The sequence below is a fragment of the Bufo gargarizans genome, chromosome 7 (assembly GCF_014858855.1).
Source record: "Bufo gargarizans isolate SCDJY-AF-19 chromosome 7, ASM1485885v1, whole genome shotgun sequence".
Lineage (NCBI taxonomy): Eukaryota > Metazoa > Chordata > Amphibia > Anura > Bufonidae > Bufo > Bufo gargarizans.
Window position 1 is genome coordinate 64,002,623 of NC_058086.1, and position 19,882 is coordinate 64,022,504.

Here is a 19,882-nt window from a genome sequence, read left to right on the forward strand (position 1 = left end):
CAAGGTATTTCCTTTCCATGGCCTCTTTTCTGAAACTTATATCTATATTTCTATTTCTATATTTCCCCCTCCTTACTCCTCATTTAATTACCCATCAGTTTCACCTGCCTGGCTTTCTCATAGCTTGTCACCCTTTCATATAGATTTTTCCATTCTACCACACTTGGCGGGCGGTCCGCTCCCCATCCTCTGGCCAACACAACACGTGCCAGCATTAGCCCTTTTTCCCATTTCCTTTTGCTTTCTCTATCTCCCCCCATTATTCTAATGTCACCCAGAACTGCCGTACTGATCCCCAGAGGTACAGGTCTCCCTGTCTCTCTCTCAAGGTCCTCAAAAACTTTAACCCAATACCTCTGTACAGTCGGGCAGAACCAGGTCAGATGCACAAAATCAGCCCTTTCCTTTCCACATTTCCAACATTTTGCCTCTCCTGTTCTGTACATCTTACTCAATACCATGGGGGTAACATAGGTCCGGTGAAGGATAAAAAACTGCGTCAGTCGGAAGCCACTGGAGATTGTACTCCTTTTAACATTTTTATATATATTTCGCCAATCTAAAATTGCGGGTTCGACCTCTCGTGCCCATTTTTTGATCTAATGATTAGATTTAATAGGTCTCGCCCACTTTATCCAACTTTTATGTTGGAAAAAGTGGAACGGGTGCTTCAAAAGTATGGCGCTTATTCTTAACACAATATTTCTCAATGTATTTTTTACAGAAAACTGGGTAAATGTATCGACAAATCTCCTGTTTCCTATTCTATTACAAAGCTAGCTGGAGCTCAGTGAATAGGAGTTATTACAACTATGATGGAAGCTGTAATTATCTATTTGCTGGCAGTGTTTTCGCGCAGGTTAGGCCAAATTCACACTTTCAGTTATTTGATTAGTTATTTCCATCAGTTATTGGAAGCCAAAATCAGGTGTAAGTCAAAAGCACAGAATTCATTAACCTGATCTCTTAGTAGGCTTCACTACTGGTTTTGGCTTACAAGAACTGATGAAAATAACTGACCAAATAACTAAAGTGTGAACTTGGCCTAAGAGAAGAAAAAACTCTGAGCCAGGACATCCTCTCTTCCCAGGCACCGTAGCAGACGGGTGAGCTGTCTCTATTGTAGGACCGCCACTGGATGCCATCGCTGCTCAAGAAGTCTGGTGAAGGAATCGATTGGCTCAAGATACTTGAGAGTTGAGATAAGAGAGCATGATGTGCAAGTAGCTTGTATGAGAATAGGGGAGAGATGAGGTAGTGTAATAGCTGGAGACAGCAGTAAGATACAAAGACGATTTCTTGAGTGCAGTGGTTAGGGACAGGAAAACACCATCTAAAAGTGATACATTAAAAAGATGGAGGATGGATTACAATAAAATTGGATCAAAATTCAAATGAATAGTTGAATAGGGTTTTGAAATAGAGCATGAGAGCTATGAAGAATGAAGGGTCCATATGCTTCCATGACCAAAATGATACTGAGATACTGTGCAATTCTTTCCAGGATGCTTCACCAGTCATAGCCTCACATTAGAAATTCACGTAATTAAAAGTTTGGCCCCAATACAAAATGTGTAAATTGGCCTTCAACTACCATGTGCCATTTATCCTACTGGTAGCTTATTTTGCTGGAGAGAAGCCTTTAGCCACCTCAGGAACCAGGGCTAACTCAACTCCTTCAACTACACTTTTAAAAAGGTATTTTAAACCTCAAAATATATAACCAGGATTAGACAGATATGATCTACACCAACATAGTCCTTGGAGTCATGGAGTGCCTTATATATTTAATGGAACTTCTTGGGTCTGTGGATTTTTCGGATAGGCCATCAACCTTTGGTTTGTGTGGGTCTGACCCTTCAAGTTATTTAATATTGGAATATGGCTATGTATGACAACCACAGAGGTTTGATATGTATTTTCCATGATTTTTACCAGAATTTCAGTTATGAGTGGATGTTACGCGATTCTAGTCAGTCGAAAATGTAAAAGCAACGTTGGGCGCAATTATCTCTGCAGTTTACACACATCGACCTTCCGGCCCAGAGGAGCTGCGGAGAATATTACGCTGTCAGGTAAATATTATGACACACGTTCCGCTGGAACTGTAACCTGATTCCTTGTGTTCTAAATATATCAAATCAAACTGTGAAAATCAACATCAAACACATCCCTGACAAGCAGTCGTAGAATCAAATTTGGTTTCTCACCCTATATAATCCCGTTAGCGGACCGGGCTTATATCAAACGAGGAACTGGTGACGGGCTGAGAAATCTCTGTTTCACTGGGGCAGTAAAAAGGCTCTCTCAGCTCCCCGCAGGAACCTAATAGCGGCGCCATGTTGGTCTCCACCTGTAACCGGAACCCAGGCGGACCCGTTGGTCCTAAAACCATCTCCCTGTGACCTTTCAATCTGGAGCTATGGACCCTAATGGGTTTTGTGGGTCATTGGCTACCAGGACCAGGAAGGAGGAGTGGACTCCTGCCAGAAGCAGGGAGGTGAGTGTCCGACTACAGGTGAAAAGGCGCATGCAGGGCAGAGGCCAGCGTCTTTTCTTTAAAGGAGGTCACATCGAGTACTGTGTTTGGAGGGACCGTGGATAAACTGCTGACATCACTGCCCCATGTGACTACAGCCCAACCATTACAACACCCCAGAATTCATCCTTCCTGCTTGCAGTTCTTGTGCAGCATATATAGAAACATTTGTACAGCTAAAGGAATTTAAAGGAGTTATCCTATATTTGATGTAAAAATAAAAAAAATCAGACATCATACAGTACATGACAATCCCTTCCTAACAAAGCTAGAACCAGCCCTGTACCTCACATGGATCCAGAGATCTCCCCATACATTTCCCTAATTACTCTGCTATAGTTATTTCACGTTGGCAGGTCAGGAGGTGTGTCCTTACTCAGATGGTGTGTCCTTTCTAAGGGGGCATGTCCTTTCTGGGAGGTGTCCTTTCTCAGAGGGCATGTCCTTTCGCAGGGGGATGACCTTTCTGCAGCAGCTCCCTCACTGTAACTGTCACAGCTTCAAACAGAAGATATGGCTGGTGGTCGCAGTTAAAGGATTGAACTGAGCATGTGCGACCACCTCAGCAATGTTACTGAGGTGGCCAGAAGGACAGAAGGAAAGAACAAACTGCAAGTGGTGCTACACAGATTAATTTATTGAATCACTCAGTGGCTATACTGTGCTGGTTTGAAAAGTGCTGAAAATGTTTAGTGGGACAACCCCTTTAGTCTCACTTCAGCAAATCGCATTTATCCTGTAGACAAAGTTAATCCAAGGCACTTACTAATCTTTTGTGATTATCCATATTGCCTCCTTTCCTGGCTTGATTCAGTTTTCCATCACATTATACACTGTTCACTTCTAGGAGTTACAATCACCCTGCAATCCAGCAGTGGTAGTCGTGCTTGTACACTATGGGATAAAACGCTGGCCTTTCTGGTGGCCGGGACCATGAATGCCCTCATAGGCGCGCGTTTAAAGCAGGTCCTGTCCCGGCCACCTCGTATCTGTTTCCAGCGGTGGCCGTAATCCATGGAATTCAGCAGTGAATAGGGTGATGGAAAGATGAATCCAGCCAGCAAAGAAGGCAAAATGGACAATCACAATACATTAGTAAATGCCTTGTATTAACTTTCTCTACAGGATAAATGCTATTTGCTGAAGTGAGACAACCCCTTTAAGGACTTTTCAGTCTTTGTAATGTAATCCCAAAGAGTAAATCTCTGAAACAGTGGATACAGGCAATAGCGCTATTTGTTTGCTTACATGCTCATATCGGGTGGTGCCACACATAGCTTTTTGTGGAAGTTTTTGAGCCAAAGCCAGCAGTAGGTTAGATGAAAATGAGAATTATAAGGGGATGACTTTTAGTTTTTCTATTTCCTGCTGGATCCACTTCTGGCTTTGGCTTAAAAAAAAAAAAACTGCATCAAAAACTGCCACAAAATGCTGTGTGAGACAATACCCTCATAGTAGTGTATAGGGAAGCAGTATTTCCACCGATATCAATGTATGCATGGGGTCCATCAACTCTGTCACAAATGTAAGTGAATAAATACCGTCCCACCTCCTCTATAGCCACAGTATTCAAGATTTATGGTTAGAGGTCGGATTCTGTACAATAGTTTACAAAGTTGGGACACAAACCAATGCTCAGAGCCCTATATGTAAAAACAATCTGTATACTATATACAATTATAATAAAATACAAGCTATGCAGCAAGACGTGACAATTCTAATAATATGTCACCAAATAACACAATGCAGTCCTAGAGTTCAGGTAAAAAAAATGGTCCTTATGAGTGCAAACTAGAAACAGTCACCATGAAATAAAATACAAAAGTATCTAAAGATGGCATTAGATGAAAAACGCTATACATTAAATTCTCATTTAATTTATAGTAACACAATACAATATAAAGTATACTCTAGTCCCATAAGAAGAGTTAAAGAACCACTAGTGTGCCCTCTTCTGCTGCATTACATCTCTTATACACATCATATAAGATGAGGGTGTACATCCAGGGGGTGAAATAAATGAGACCTCCAGCCATTCCCTCATCCATACACAGCCTATAGATTATTATCTATTACTTACATGATCTATCCAGCCGCTTGCAGGTTGTGGATCATGCAGGAATCACACACTTAGATGTATGGTAAGTTGAAATAACACATGGGCACTGATGAGAATGCGCCTCCCTGAGCTTCTTCTGCCACTACAAGGAGCACGGAGACACATTGCCAATAGTGTTTATGCAAGAATGAAGACTAATTGCCCATAACAGTGAAACAGACCATAGTTACGAACACAGTGGCACAAGCTGTGACCATTTATTTCAATCCGGGAATACACTAAATGTTCATGCAAAGGATTTATGGAGCTGTTATATTAATTCTACTGTATTCAGGTTGTAGGATTAGATGGTTCTTTTCCAGTGGAAAGAGCTGCTTGAATCCATAAAGAACTAGATTTGGGATAGTGTCACATGTTATAGTACATTTGACAGTATGGCTAGTTCCCTATAAAAATTTACAGTAAATTAAAATCTTAGGAAAAACAAGTGGAGGGAACCAACAAATGTTTGAAAGAGGATACTGTTATGTGGGGTACAGGGCTGCTCTGTGCCCTACCTACTTGCACAATCCACCCTAAATGGTGGCCACAACTTGGTGACAGTCCCTCACTTGACTAAGTGCAGGGGCCTAAGCTTAAAAAGGTAAAAAGAGTAGTATGAAATAAAGAGTTCAAAACCAGAGAAGAAAAACCTGGAGCAGATCAGAATTCAAAAGCTAAGTCAAATACACTGCAGAGTGAAACCAGGAGATAATGTCAGAGGGCCTAAACCTAAGTGGGTAAAAGAGTAGTAAAACATAAAGAGGGCAAAACCTGGACCAGATCAGTCCATAAAGAACTGGATTTGGCATAGTGTTACATGTTGCAATTGTACATTTGACGGTATGGTTGGTTCCCTATAAACATTTACAGTAAATAAAAGTCTTAGGAAAAACAATTGGCGACAACCAACAAATGATTTAAAAAGGACCTGTCATGCGGGTAGAGTACAGGGCTGCACTGTGCCTTTTCCTACTTGCACAATCCGCCTAAATGGTGGCCACAACTTGGTGACGGTTCCTCACTTGATTAGGTGCAGAGGCCTAAACTTAAATGGGTAAAAGAGTAGTAAGAAATAAAGAGGTTAAAACCGGAAAGGCAAAATCTGGACCAGATCAGAATCAAAAAGCTAAGTCAAATACACAGCAGAGTGAAACCAGGAGTTAATGTCAGAGACAAAGTCAGTAGTCAAAGGTGAAGTCACAAACTAGCAAAGTCTACTACCAAACACAGTCCAAAATTAAGTAAGGTTAAATAACAAGAAAAGTCAAATACCAGGAGGTCATGTAAGAGGCAAAATCAGGATTCAGAGGCAATGTCGGAGAATTAGGCAAAAAGGTCAGTGATCCAGAGTAACAAACACAAAATTAGCTAGTGAAACAGGAATACCAATCACAGGAAACTGTGGCTAGCACTTGCCTGTTTAAATAGGCCTCCCTCAGAAAGAATGTGACATTGGCGCTGAGCCTAATTGGTTTGGCATCCCTGCTCCCTGGCAGATCGACCAGCCCCAAGGTCAGTGGGGCTGGTTACCATAGCAACAGAGCAACACAGGTGGAGCCACCATACTGTAGCTGTACTTGCCCAAAAAAAATTAAGCATTCTATTAAAACACCCCAGTTTTTTTTTCCATCTCTCCAGGAGGTTAGGGTTGGGTTTAGATTGATTGTCATTTTCTTTTTTTATATAAATATATATACACTAGCTGAAGGACCTGGTTTCGCTCGGGTATAATCTATTTCATGATGTTTGTGTGGGTCGTTTAAATATATTAACACTTATATATATATTAACACCCCCCCCCCCCCACACACACACACACACACACACAGTGCCCCGTCCCTTAAAATTGGACCTCCACAGCAACCCACCCCCTTAACTTTGACCTGTACAGCAGCCTTCCCTTTTAACAGTGACTTTTACAGCATACCACCCCCTTGACAGTGACCTCCACAGGGGCCTTCCCCCTTAACAGTGGCCTTTACAGCAAACTGCCCCTAACACTGACCTCCATAGTGGACCATCCCCTTAACTGTGACCTCCACAGCAGTCTGCCCCTAGGGTGGCCATAGGTCTAGTTTTAGGCCTGACAGTCCGACTTTCAGACTCCCTGTCCTCCATCTGGCATAGGTCCTGGATGGACACTAGCATGTCCTTTGGAACAGCTAACTCTCATAAAGCAGCACTGTGCTGTCTGAGCGTGAGCTGCAGGAAGAAAGTCACCGTCCCTCCCACCCCTGCAGCTGACAGAAGTAGATTTTTAACCTCATTTTCTCATACCCTGTCGGCTTAGGAGTGGAGGAGGCATAGCCTAACTGGATGGGGCGCGTGTCCTTTTGAACAGCTCAGTCTAAGACAGCAGCACTGTGCTGTCTGAGTGTGGGCTGCAGGGAGAAAGTCACCTCCCTCCCACCTCTGCAGCTTAGATAAGTTGATTTTTAACTTATATTTTTCAATCCCTATCGGCTAATAAGTGAAGGGCGTGGCATAACTAAATCGGGGGCGAGGCCTAGTGGGACCTAGAAGTTGATTTTTTGCTTCATTTTTTCGATCCCTGTTGGCTAAGGAGTGGGAGGGGGTGTGGCCTAGTCGGATCAGGGGCTTAACTTAGTGGGACCTGGGGGCGGGGTTTTAAGTTCATCTTTTGAGGGTGGACACATTGTGGCAGGGGGCGTGTCTGGGCTCCTTCTTACTGGCTCATTTGCATACCATATAAACTGGATTTTAAGCGGATAAAAATATCTATTGCTGGAACAAAGGCACGTCTTGAAATAAGGTACTAAGTGCTATTAGGCTAAGGCTTTACTTCAATAGCAATTATCCGTCTGACAGATTTCCTTTAAAGCTGAACTGCAGCAGTGAAAATAAATGGTTGGGTTGTTATGGAAACCTGGAGTAAAACTGTATGTGGAGGCTGGAGGACCTGCGAGCTTCTATTGGCTGATAAGAGTCGTGTGACTAAGCTTCTATTGGCTAATGCATTTTTGGGGAATATCTCAGGAACGGTACGTCCTAGAGAGCTGAGACCTGTTCTAAAACCTTCCCAGACACCTGATGTACCTGTGTGCCAAATTTTGTGATTGTAAATGCGACGGTGAGGATTTTTTTTAGCGGACATACACACACATACACTCAGCTTTATATATTAGATACTGATGAAACCGTAAAATCTAAAATATGTAATTAAATATTTATTTTTTAAATACCAGGAGGAGCTAAAACACATTATACGGGTAACAGCTAAATAAAATGGGGCACAAACCGATTAGGTCTTTTAATATGAATGTCATGGACCCACTTGGGGTTTAGCCCCATTGAATGGACACCCGCCACAGTTTCCAGTGGTGTCCACCAAGACATGTCCTTTCTTGGAGCAGTCATGGCTTTAAACTGCAATCGCAAAAATTATAGTAGGGCCTTCCATTGATAACAATAGGATAAACCAATGATGAGACAGGGGGTGTGATTCGGATGACCCCCAGACTTCCTGTATGCACTGTAGCTACATTTTAGTGACAGATCACAGCTCTGCCCTAATAGAGCTAAGGGAGTGAGAAAAAGGGAGTGAGTGGAGAAAAATCTGGAGCGCGCACAAAATGTGATCCGTACTCTGCGGATCTGTGTTTTAGGGACCGCAATATGGATACGGTCGTGTGGATGAGGCCTCATAATGATATTTTTGCAGGCAGGGTCTCTGCACCTGTTACTGGCATACTATCATAGGAAAAAATACATTGCAGAACTGCCTCATTAACAAGAAAGAGCGGCACATACTTCTCCAACAGGTTATTATAAACATTTCCTTATTAAGTGTGGCAAAGTATTCCCATCCACGTGGTTACAAAGTGAGAAACAATAGTCATACTATGGCAGGGGAATGTTATCCAGACCTGTTTAGTAGTTAGCATCAGTGTGTTTTTTTAAGGCTGTCATGTGGAATAGCAGATGAGAGTTTTTTTTTTTACTATCACAGGTTACAAAATTCATCAATTGCAGTTGGAATGTGACATCTTCCTCATAGGCCTCATGCACATGTCTGTATGTACTTGGCCAAGCTATCCATGAACACTTTTTTTCTCGCTTTTCTTTTTTCTCTTTTATTTCCAGCCCTCCATCAGATCTTCTCTGTGGAAGCTGTGACCACCAAGTACTGATCAGCACCTGTGCTCATTTTTTTGCACAGGAGCTTTTTTTTCCTAATGCGTGCTTATTTTTGGCATGTGCAACTGATGAGGAATGCTCAACAAGGTGTCGTAGGACAACTGCTGAGGAAGCCCCCCCCCCAAATAGATTCCATATGGACCCCACTGCCTAATAATTCTCAGTCTCAAATTCTGGAGTTTGTGGGCAGCTCAGGAATCAAGGTTGACACAGGGGGCTTTTTTTTTCTAAATCTTTTTCTCTGAAGACTTTTGTCAATTTAATGGTGGCCCAAACAAATTTATATGCCCAGCAATTTATTGCCCAGAACCCCAGATCAACTTTTGCTTGACCCTTGGGTTGGACTCCAGAAAATGTGGCAGAGATAAAATTTTGGGGACTTGTGGTACATATGGGCCTTGTTAAAAAGCCTTAAATTAGACAGTTCAGTCCAGATGTTTTGTACCACACTCCATGGTCCAGAATCAATTTAAATCAATTCTGAAATTTTTACTTTTCAATGACAACACAACCAAGATTTGACCGTCTATTCAGAATTAGGACAGTCCTCGACCACTTTAATAGCAAGTTGACTGAGGTTTACACCCCTGAAAAACATCTACATAGTTGAGTCCCTTATAAACTTTAAAGGAAGGGTAAAATTCCACCAGTACCTGACAGGTTCCTGGTTTATGAAAAGAGGGACCCCAGATTGAATCCCCAGTATGTCCCCGTCCTAGGAGTTAGTGGGAAAATAGTGTGAGACTTGGTGCACCCACTGCCAGATCAGGGTTAACACATCTATGTGGGTAATTATTACACAAGTATTCCATCACTTAAGTCTCTATGGTACTGTAGCTTGCGGCACAATATGCAAACGTCCCTAAGGTTCATGCAACCACTCAGAAAGGGTGACAGCAGGGCTCTCCTAAATGAGAACATGGTGGTTAAGTACATGGACAAGAGGGATGTCCTTACACTGACCACTGTTTCTGGGAACACCAGCTCCCCTGCCCCTGTGCGTGATACCACTACCCCCAAGCCAGACTGTATCCTGAGCTAAAATACCAAAATGGGAGGAGTTGATCTTTCAGACCAAGGTCTGAAGCCATACAATGCCATGCAGAAAATGAGGATGTGGTACAAAAAGCTGGCCGGACACATTGTATGTACAGGGAGCACTCTATAGTGTTATTTAGATCTGCAGACCAGAAGTGAACTTTCCTTCAGTTTCCTTCAGAGGCAGTGATCAAGGCCCTACATTTTTCAAAAACAAGAAGGGGGGGAGGGGGCATTTGAAAGCCCTGCCTGTGCATAAAGACTTTTAAAGTGCACCAGTTGTTATCCTTTATGCACCCTGTAATTTTACCACTTTATCGCACTCTGATATATTCAGTACAGCTTACATATTCCGTTTGCAAAAACCACCACACATTAATTTCTGGAAAATACCTCTGGGGTCAGAACAATCACTACACCCCTTCAAAAATTCCTTGAGGGGTGTAGTAAGCACTTTAAGGACAAATGTGGGGTGTTTCTACAATGAGGAAACAATAATTAGAGTGCTGACTTTTCAGAGTGGCACTAATTGGGCACAACATATTGGACACAGAAATGGCATATCTGTGCAAAAATGGCCAATTTATTTTTTTTTACCACCCACTACACATTTCTTTGTGTAGTATACTTTCCAAAATGTGCTCACTTTTGGGGGGTTTTCACTAGAGGGGTACCTGAGGGGTACGTCACGGTCTTTTGAAATGTGACATAGTGCCCAAAAAAATCTAAAATCTGCCCTCTAAAAGCTATATAAAGCTCCTAGATGGGACAAGCCCAGGCACTCAGCATATACTCTTTAAAAGCCATATACAGCTACTTCCCTCCTGCTTCCTGCGGTGTACCTATACAGCCGTTTATGAACACATATGGGGTGCCTTATTCAGGAGAAAATAGGTAAGAAATTGTGGGGTGCACTTTTTCTGTTACCCCTTGTGAAAATAAACTATAGTCTAGAGCAGGAGTTTAATTAAAAAAAAAAACTTTCAATTTTTACGGCCAAATGTTTCTAAATTCTGTGAAACACCCATTGAATCAAAGTGCACACTCCACCCTTTGAAAAATTACCTTAGGGGTGTACTTTCCAAAATTGGGTCACTTTTGGGGATTTCCCACTGTAAGGGTGCCTCAGGGTCTCTTCAAATGCAACATGCAACCATCCCAATTAAATCTGTTTTTCAAAAGCCATTTGGCTCTCCTTTCCTTCTGAGCCCTGCAGTGTGCCCATACAGCAGTGTAAGACCATATATGGGGTGTTTCTGTAAACTGCAGAACAAGAGCAATAAATATTAAGGTTTTTGTTGTGCTGTTACCTCAGAGCTGAACCCGGATATATCCCCGTTTTCACCCAGGCAGCTCTTCTGACATGAGCATCAGAGCATTTCATGCTCCAATCCTCTCCCTTGCCCTGCGCTGAATTGCGCAGGGCAAGGGCCTTTTCTGGAGATCCGTTGATGTACCGGGCTCTACATAGTGTAAACTAGGTGGAGGCTTCCGCCTAGCAGTGAGCCCGGTGATGTGACTGGCACTAATAGGAAGGCTTTAGCGATGCCCTATCCTGTAAAATGGCTAGGGCAGCGCTAAAGCCCACACAGTGACGTCACCAAGAAAACTGTATACAGAAAAAGGACTTGCCGTGCGGGATCCAACACAGGACAAGGGAGAGCATCGGAGTATGAAGTGGTCCAATGCTCATGTCAGAGGGGCTGCCTGGGTGAAAAAGGGTATATGTCTGGGTTCAGCTCTGAACCTGGACAACCCATTTAACCCTTGCTATTGTTGCGAATAAATGGACTGAAATGGAAAATCTGCAAAAAAGTGAAATTTTAAAAATTTTGCAATATATTTTAATAATAGAATTCAGTTTTAAATAATTTTAGGGGTGAAGTTTCTAAAATGGGGACATTTATGGGTTCTTTCTATTATGCTCGCTCTCAAAGTTTCATAACTGAACTGGCTCTTTAAAAAGTCGGTTTTGGAAATTGGAAAACAATTCTATCGTCCTTAAATAAAAAGACCGATAAAATGTTGCCAACGTAATGTAGACATATATGGAATGCTAATTAATAGCCATTTTATGAGGTATCATTATCTGTCTTAAAGCAGAGAAATTAAAATGTAGAAAGTTGTGAATTTTTCTAAATTTTCTGTAAATTAAAAATTTTTCATAAATAAAGGTAAAACATATCAACCCAAATTTACCGTTAACATGAAGTACAATGTCTTACAAGAAAACATCCTCAGAATCAGTTGGATAAGTAAAGCATTCCAAAGTTATTACCACAACATGTCAGATTTGAAAAATTTGGTTTGCTCCGTAAGGTGAAAACTGTTAATACAAGGCACTGGATCCGGCAGGGATCAGCAAACACGCTTCTGTTATGATAATACGACCGGCTGCATCTGTTCTGAATGGATCCGGTTGTATTTTCTCTAAAATGACGAAGACGGATCTGGCACTAAAACCATTGTAAGTCAACCGGCGGCGGATCCGTTTTTCTTAGACACAAAACAACCATTTACTTAAATTGTGTTTCATGCGGTCTTGATCAGTATCCCATGACGTACACGTCCGGCATGGGAATACAACCAAACGGAATGGAATGCATCCTGGAGCACTATGTTCCCTTCACTTCAGTTTTGTCCCCATTAACAATGAATAGGGACAAAACCTAAGCGCTTTCCTCTGGTTTTGAGACCCTATGATAGTTCTCAATACCGGAAAGGAAAACGCAGATGTGAAAGTAGCCTTACTAATGTATTGTGATTGTCCCTATTGCCTCCTTTGCTGGCTTGATTCATTTTTCCATTGCATTATACACTGCTCGTTTCCAGGCCATATGACCACCCTGTAACCCAGCAGCGGTGGCCGTTCTTGCACCCTATAGGAATAGGCACCGGCCTCTCTGATGGTCATGACAGTGGGAGTTCGCACAAGCACCCATGCTCAGCATCTCCCATATCTGTTTTGCAGCAGTGGTCGTAACCCCTGGAAATGAGCAGTGTATAATGTGATGGAAAAATGAATCAAGCCGGCAAAGGAGGCAATATGGACAATCACAATACATTAGTAAGTGTCTTGCATTACCTTTGACCACATGATAAATGCCATTTGCTCAGTTAAAAAAGCACAGTGGAATATTTTTCTATTTCGTCCTTGTGAAGTTTATTACTTTAGCTAGCGCATTGTCAGTTGCAGCCTTACATTCAATTCTCTATAAATGCCCCCACATAATTAAAGTCTAGGTGTAGGCAGAATAAAGAAAAGAACAAAAGTTTTCAAATATGACACAGAACTTTAGTCTTTCAACAATAAATTTCAATGGAATAACCCTTTTTTTAAAGTTTCTCTTGAATGCTTTTTGCCTTTACTTCACTAATCGTGTGATTATTACTTTTCTTTGTGGCACTTTTCTATCATAAGGCTGTATCAAACTGGTAATGGCCTCAAGACCAGAATTTTAGTATTTCTTTTATTATGAAACGTATTTCAATTTAAATTAGAGGGGTTGGCTCATCTCAGACATTGGTGGTATATCGCTAGTATATTCCAGAAATGTCAGATAGGAACAGGTGCAAGAGGTGGTGCCCACACCTATCTCCAGAATGAGGTGAACAGAAAGCAGCTGCGTATGTGCAGCCACGCTCCGTTGGGAGTCCCGGAATTAGCCGAGTGATCTGAAAAATGTGATGGAGGCCTCTTCCTGCGCGGCCTGAGGTAATCTCTGAAAATGGTCCGCTACTCACTTGACCCGGAAAACCCCACAAAATCATGCAAGGCCCGGGGGTCCAACCTGCGAGTGCACTTTAAGAACACTCGGGAGACTGCTCAAGCTATTAAGGGCATGCACATCCGCAAGGCCACCAAATACTTAAAAGATGTCACTCTGAAGAAGCAGTGCGTTCCCTTCCGTCGTTACAATGGAGGTGTTGGCCGTTGTGCCCAGGCCAAGCAGTGGGACTGGACACAGGGACGTTGGCCCAAGAAAAGCGCAGAATTCCTCCTGCACATGTTAAAGAACGCAGAGAGCAATGCAGAACTGAAGGGTTTGGATGTTGATTCTCTGGTCATCGAGCACATTCAGGTGAACAAGGCCCCCAAGATGCGCAGGCGAACCTACCGCGCTCACGGTCGCATCAACCCTTACATGAGCTCCCCCTGCCACATTGAGATGATTCTGACCGAAAAGGAGCAGATCGTCCCCAAACCAGAGGAGGAAGTTGCTCAAAAGAAAAAGATCTCTCAAAAGAAGCTGAAGAAGCAGAAACTCATGGCTCGGGAGTAAAAGTGAAATGTACAGAAATAAATTGCGCCCTTCTAAAAAAAAAAAAAAAAAAAAAAAAAATGTGATGGAGAGCATGTCTTGCGTGGCGTTATGTATTATAGGCCTTGTTGGATCTAGGTAATATTTATAATGTTATATGTACTGTAAGGGGCTTTCTATAATATAACATTGATGAACTATCCTTAAAGGAGGTTTCCACAATTGATATTTATCACCTATCTGCTGGACAGATGATAAATGTCCAATTGTTGGGGGCTTGACCCCCAACCATTAAAGATGAGACCTTTAGAAAAATTTGATTCAGCAGCTTCGCAGAAGTTCGACAAGATATTCGATTAGTTAAGAATTAATTTGTCACAAATCGCTATAAATCAGGTATACCCGGGCCAATGTACCTAAAAGTAACAGTGGCCTGTAATACTGACGCACAGTAACTCTAACAGAACGGATTAACTATGACTCTTGGTGCACTGCACAATTATGTACACAGTGATAGATTAGACCTGCCTGTAATACTGAGGGCACAGTAACGCTACAGCTAACAGAATGGATTAGCTATGACTCTTGGTGCACTGCACAGTTATGTACATGGTGATAGATTGTAGCAGAGTCTGTAGTTCAGCAGTGTCCTATGCTTTTCCTATGCTCTCCCTGCAGTCTCCCTGTACTCTCCCTCTCCAATATTGTCCTACACTAACAGTTTGCAGCAACACTGTCCTTAGTGCACGAGTGTGTTGTCACATCTGTACCTATGCTCAGCTCGCAGGAAAATGTCGGCGACTGCGCGGGGTCCTGGTCTTATAGGGTTCTGTCTAGTTGTGACATCAGAGGGATGACTACCTTCAGATTGTCTGGCTTTACAGTATTATGGGTGATCTCGTATTCCCGGGCTTGTCTCCTCTACACTTGCTTTCACTTTCTAAAACGTGCAGCCACCATTTTAGGAAAACGGATTAGTTACCATGAAGCGCGAGGAAATTCAGATTCATTTAGAATTGAAGTTTTCCTAAACTCCAGACCGAATTCTGCTTTGGATGCTTTGCTTCACTCAACACTACCAATGATCATAGGAGCAGGGGTTCTGAGCTACCTGTACCTCCTTCCTGTAGGAGCTTGAACAAAGTGGTGGGCCCATCATATGCAGTGCCTTTCCATTCCAAGTCAATGGAAATGATGGAGCCAAGTAAAGCAGGGAGCTGTTTCCATCAGCCACAGCTTCATTCAAACTCATCCTCATTGCTTTTCATATACTGAAATGGAACATGGGGCTTGGAACCCCATAATAGTGATCACGGGGGGTGATGTGTTTTTGCTGGACATCTGACCCATGGTACCTGGATTCATCATAACAAAGAAGAAGGGGTGCCTTCACTGCAGTGCCCAATACAGAACTAGTGGTACCCAGTCAGCTGAATGGACATGGACAGTACTGTGATAGTTGCTGCAGTAAAACAGCCCTGATCCATTTTTCTTCCTCTGGGCCCCTTCCTGAGTTTGGACCCAATAGAAGCCATTTCCTCTGCATCGATAGTAGCTACGCCCCTGGCCCTAGTGCTACAGTAAGTGATGCAGCCTGTTTGTTGGACCAACGCTGATCAGCCACAGCAGTGGTGTACCTTCAATAAAGGAAGACCACATGGCTACTATGGGACCTAATACAGTATAAACTCCTATGCACTGAGCTCTACCTAGTGGTTGTATGTGCGCTTGGCAGCTAAAGACATCTGTGTTGGTCCCATGTTCATATGTGCCGCATTGCTGAGAAAAATGAAGTTTTAATATATGCAAATGAGCCTCTAGGAGTAAAGGGGGCGTTATCATTATACCTAGAGGCTCAGCTCTCTCTGCAACTTCAACACCCTCAGCACTTTGATTAAAAGGACCAGGTAGTGAAAATGTGACCAAGCCTGGCCCTTACTTCCCCTAAAGTCAAGTCAATGAAAGACTCTAAGTGTAATGGTAACGCCCCCGTTGCTCCTAGAGGCTCATTTGCATATATTAAAACATCATTTTTCTCAGCAATGCGGGCACATAGGAACATGGGACCAACACAGATGCCTTCAGCTGCCAAGTGCACATGTAACAGGTCAGCCAGTTTCATAGCTACCTGGGAGTACTACAATTTGTATATACCGGTAGTTGTTTTTTTACTGTTTAATTTCCTGGGCGTAACTACCAGCAAGGAAGGCTGGCAAAGGTTGGCAGGAACAGGAGTAACCTGTGTAGCTACAGAGTGGAGAGGAAGCACGCTGCAGTGCTCCTGCTCCTGTTACCTAGTCCCCAGAGAGAACAATTCAAACTTTGCCCTTAAGTAAAGGTTTGAGTGACCTGCCACACATGCAACTACAGACCTGCTGTGAAGTGAGGGAATACAGCCAAGCCACCCACCACTAAACGACCACTAGGCCAGCATCACCTAAGTGCTGAATTACCACCAACCTGCCGCCATATACTTGCTGCTGCCAGAGAAGAATTGCACTAAAGAGTGTAATAGTATGATGCTTGATTTTCATTTTTTACATCAATCATGGCCTAACCTCTTTAAAGTGTAACTCGTATTTTTTATTTTTTTTGCTTATGTGTAGGGACGGAACATTTTTTTAATATACTTTATTTAGGGAAAACCTTTATTTATAGTAGAAAACTAGGATTCCTTTTCAGAGCCACTGCTAAGGGACATCCGTCTTCCTAACAGCGCAGTGCTGCATTGACTAGGAAGATAGGAAGACGGGATGGGAGCTGATGGGCGCCTGCCCTAACCGCTCCCTCACATAGTGGGGCCAATAGTTATAATATAACTATAGATGATAATATGTTAATAAATAAGTACACTTCCTTCCTGCTTACTGATCAGAGTGGCCAAATGTATAGTATTTCCTATTATCTGGCTGGCAATATCATTACATCCATTCGCCCCTAGGTGGCGCTGGCACCACACTATATATAGCTTTGGGTGTGTCTAGCTTAGAGCCGAATGTTAGTAGTTGGGAGTTGTACAGGAGAAGAAGCAAGTTAATGGAGAAGAGAAACAGACTAAAGTCATCATGTAGCTGTTTTCCTTTCTTCTGGGCCCTGATCAAGCCTGGAGAAGACTACCACAGCAACCAAGCACCAGACAGTGAGTCTATGTACAAAGATGCAGAGAGCCTAGCGAGGGTAACAGCTAAACTTAGCTTATGAACCTCATTAGCACAAGTGACCAGGAGTAACTTTCCGAGTGCCTGGACACAAATGGACAGTTAGTGCGCAGAATTGTCCTTATCCACTACACAAGCCTTCTGGGTCATAGTGAAGCAGATGTGTTTGCCTGCCGTGAGGGGAACACCCTTAAAGGGTAGCTCATAGTAACCAGATATATCAGCATACTTTAGTACCAGAGTGCTACAGAGTGAACTTGGGATTACCACCAGGATCCTTGCCTGTAGAGTATCAGCAGTAGAAGAATCCCTCCATTGACAACTGCCACTACCTGATAATAGGACTACATGCAAACTTATTATTATTTGTGCTATACAGAAAGCTTTCCATTGATGAACTGTACCAACTGTCCCGAGGCTATTGATTTGCAGTAAATGTTCAACTGGTTTATAACAAACAACTCCTCATTCTTACTACTGCTACTCTCAACATTTGCACCTAATGGTGCTGGCGTCACGAACCAGGGGCCCAGCCGCAAAAGCACCTATTACCATCAAGGGCACCTCAACTTCCATCTGGCTGGTGTTTCCTGTATCCGAGAGTGCCCCGGAGGATTTCGTGCTGTCTTCCCATCCACTGTACGCCAGCCCAGGGAGGCATCTGCTAACCATGAGTACATGAACTATTGCACCCATCAGCCCACCGTGAGCCTCACGTGTTTTCCCCTGTGGTTTGGTATGCTACTGCGCTTAGTAAAAAGGACTTTGTTAAAATTAACTCATATTAACCCTAATTCTTCTGTACTATAATTCCGCTGCACCGATCCCCAGAGAGCAATGGTCAGAGGGAGTATACCATGACACAATACTTCATCCGGGTCACTACCACTCCTATTCTCTACACCTGCTCCTCATGGGGTCCCTGCACTCAACAATATGAGCACATATGAAGATGGGACCAACACAGATGCCTTCAGCTGCCAAGTTCACATGTAACAGGTCAGCCAGTGTCATAGGGACAGAACTGCTGACAGATGCGATTTAAGAAAATTGCAGAAGTGGCATTTTCACCATGTTACTATACTGTAACATGAACTCTTGGATGGATTACTCTACATATATACAGTACCCTAAAAAAAACAGCTATATAGTGAATACACCAGCAGCAGTGTGAACTCTATTACATGTGAACACGACAACTAGCAAAAATCTGTAGCGAGAGCCAAAAGAGTAAGGAATAAATAATATATTTGATTATGCAGAAAACAAAGGACTCCCGCTAGGACTCAACCTCTCGTTTAGACATTGAGTCATGAGAAAGGTATAATTAATTCGTTAAAAACAGCTAACATTTGTAAATTAAAATAAATAATTTTTAAAAACAGTAAATAGTACGATAACTCCATATACAACTAGTGTAACAGCACCTATGGAAATCTGTGGGACCCCTATTGTACTTCTATATGCTTTTGATTTTATACGGCATCTGTCAGCAGTTGTCATCATACTGCTGGCAGCACTAGGCAGTGGCTGGTGAAAGCCGAAAAAAAAACATACCTTTCGTGAAGTTTTTTATAACCAGGAGTAGTGTGATGGTAAACTTTAGATTCTCCTCCATAAAGGACTTCTACATTTTTCCATTCAGCACCTGGATCTGAATACTTTTGTAATTGCATGTGATTAAAAACTTAGCATAGCCAATGAGCTATTCAATAAAATGTATCTCTATAGCGCCATCTGCTGTTTGTTCTTTTTCTTATAATTTTTTTTTTGTCCATCTCAGTGAGCTGGTCGCACGCCCTCAGTTTAAATCTTCAACTGTCACCAGCCATGTACTGTTAGAATCTGTGGCGGTTACAACTTCAGCATAATAGACCCCCTGAGAAAAGACATGCCCCCTGAGCTGCCAGGCTGAAGCTGAGCAATTGGAGCAGTGAATGAGAAGATCTCTGGATCCATGTGAGGTACAGGGCTGGTTCTAGCTTTTTTAGAAAGTTATAGTCATGTACTGTATGGTGCTTTATTTTCATTTTTTACATCAATCATGGCATAAGTGTAACTGTCATATTTTTTATTTTTTGCTAATGTGTAGGGACAGGGAACATTTTTCTAATATATTTTATCTTTATTTAGGGAAAACCTTTTTTTTTTTTGTAGAAAACTAAGACTCCTTTTCAGAGCCACTGCTAACGGACATCCGTCTTCCTAACAGCGCAGTGCTGCACTGACTAGGAAGACGGGATGGGAGCTGATGGGTGTCTGCCCTAACCGCTCCCTCATATAGTGGGGCAATAGTTATAATATAACTGTAGCTGATGGTATTGTATATATGCATGCGACCCACATGTATGAAATATATATATATATACACTCACCTAAAGAATTATTAGGAACACCATACTAATACGGTGTTGGACCCCCTTTTGCCTTCAGAACTGCTCAGGCAGCCCGTGGCATTTAAACGATGGCCAATTGGCACTAAGGGGCTTAAAGTGTGCCCAGAAAACATCCCCCACACCATTATACCACCACCACCAGCCTGCACAGTGGTAACAAGGCATGATGGATACATGTTCTCATTCTGTTTACGCCAAATTCGGACTCTACCATTTGAATGTCTCAACAG

The 19,882-nt window shown here is 42.6% G+C and overlaps 2 protein-coding genes across 2 annotated transcripts in view; one reads left to right on the forward strand and one right to left on the reverse strand.

Moving 5' to 3' along the window:
- The window catches only part of CACNA1E (calcium voltage-gated channel subunit alpha1 E), a 611,438-nt gene that overhangs the window by 511,258 nt on the left and 80,298 nt on the right, over positions 1–19,882 (reverse strand).
- Positions 13,532–14,179, forward strand: LOC122943395 (60S ribosomal protein L17). The gene has a single exon (XM_044301097.1). It carries the CDS (start codon positions 13,565–13,567, stop codon positions 14,117–14,119), a length of 555 nt encoding a protein of 184 aa, XP_044157032.1. The 5' UTR covers positions 13,532–13,564; the 3' UTR covers positions 14,120–14,179.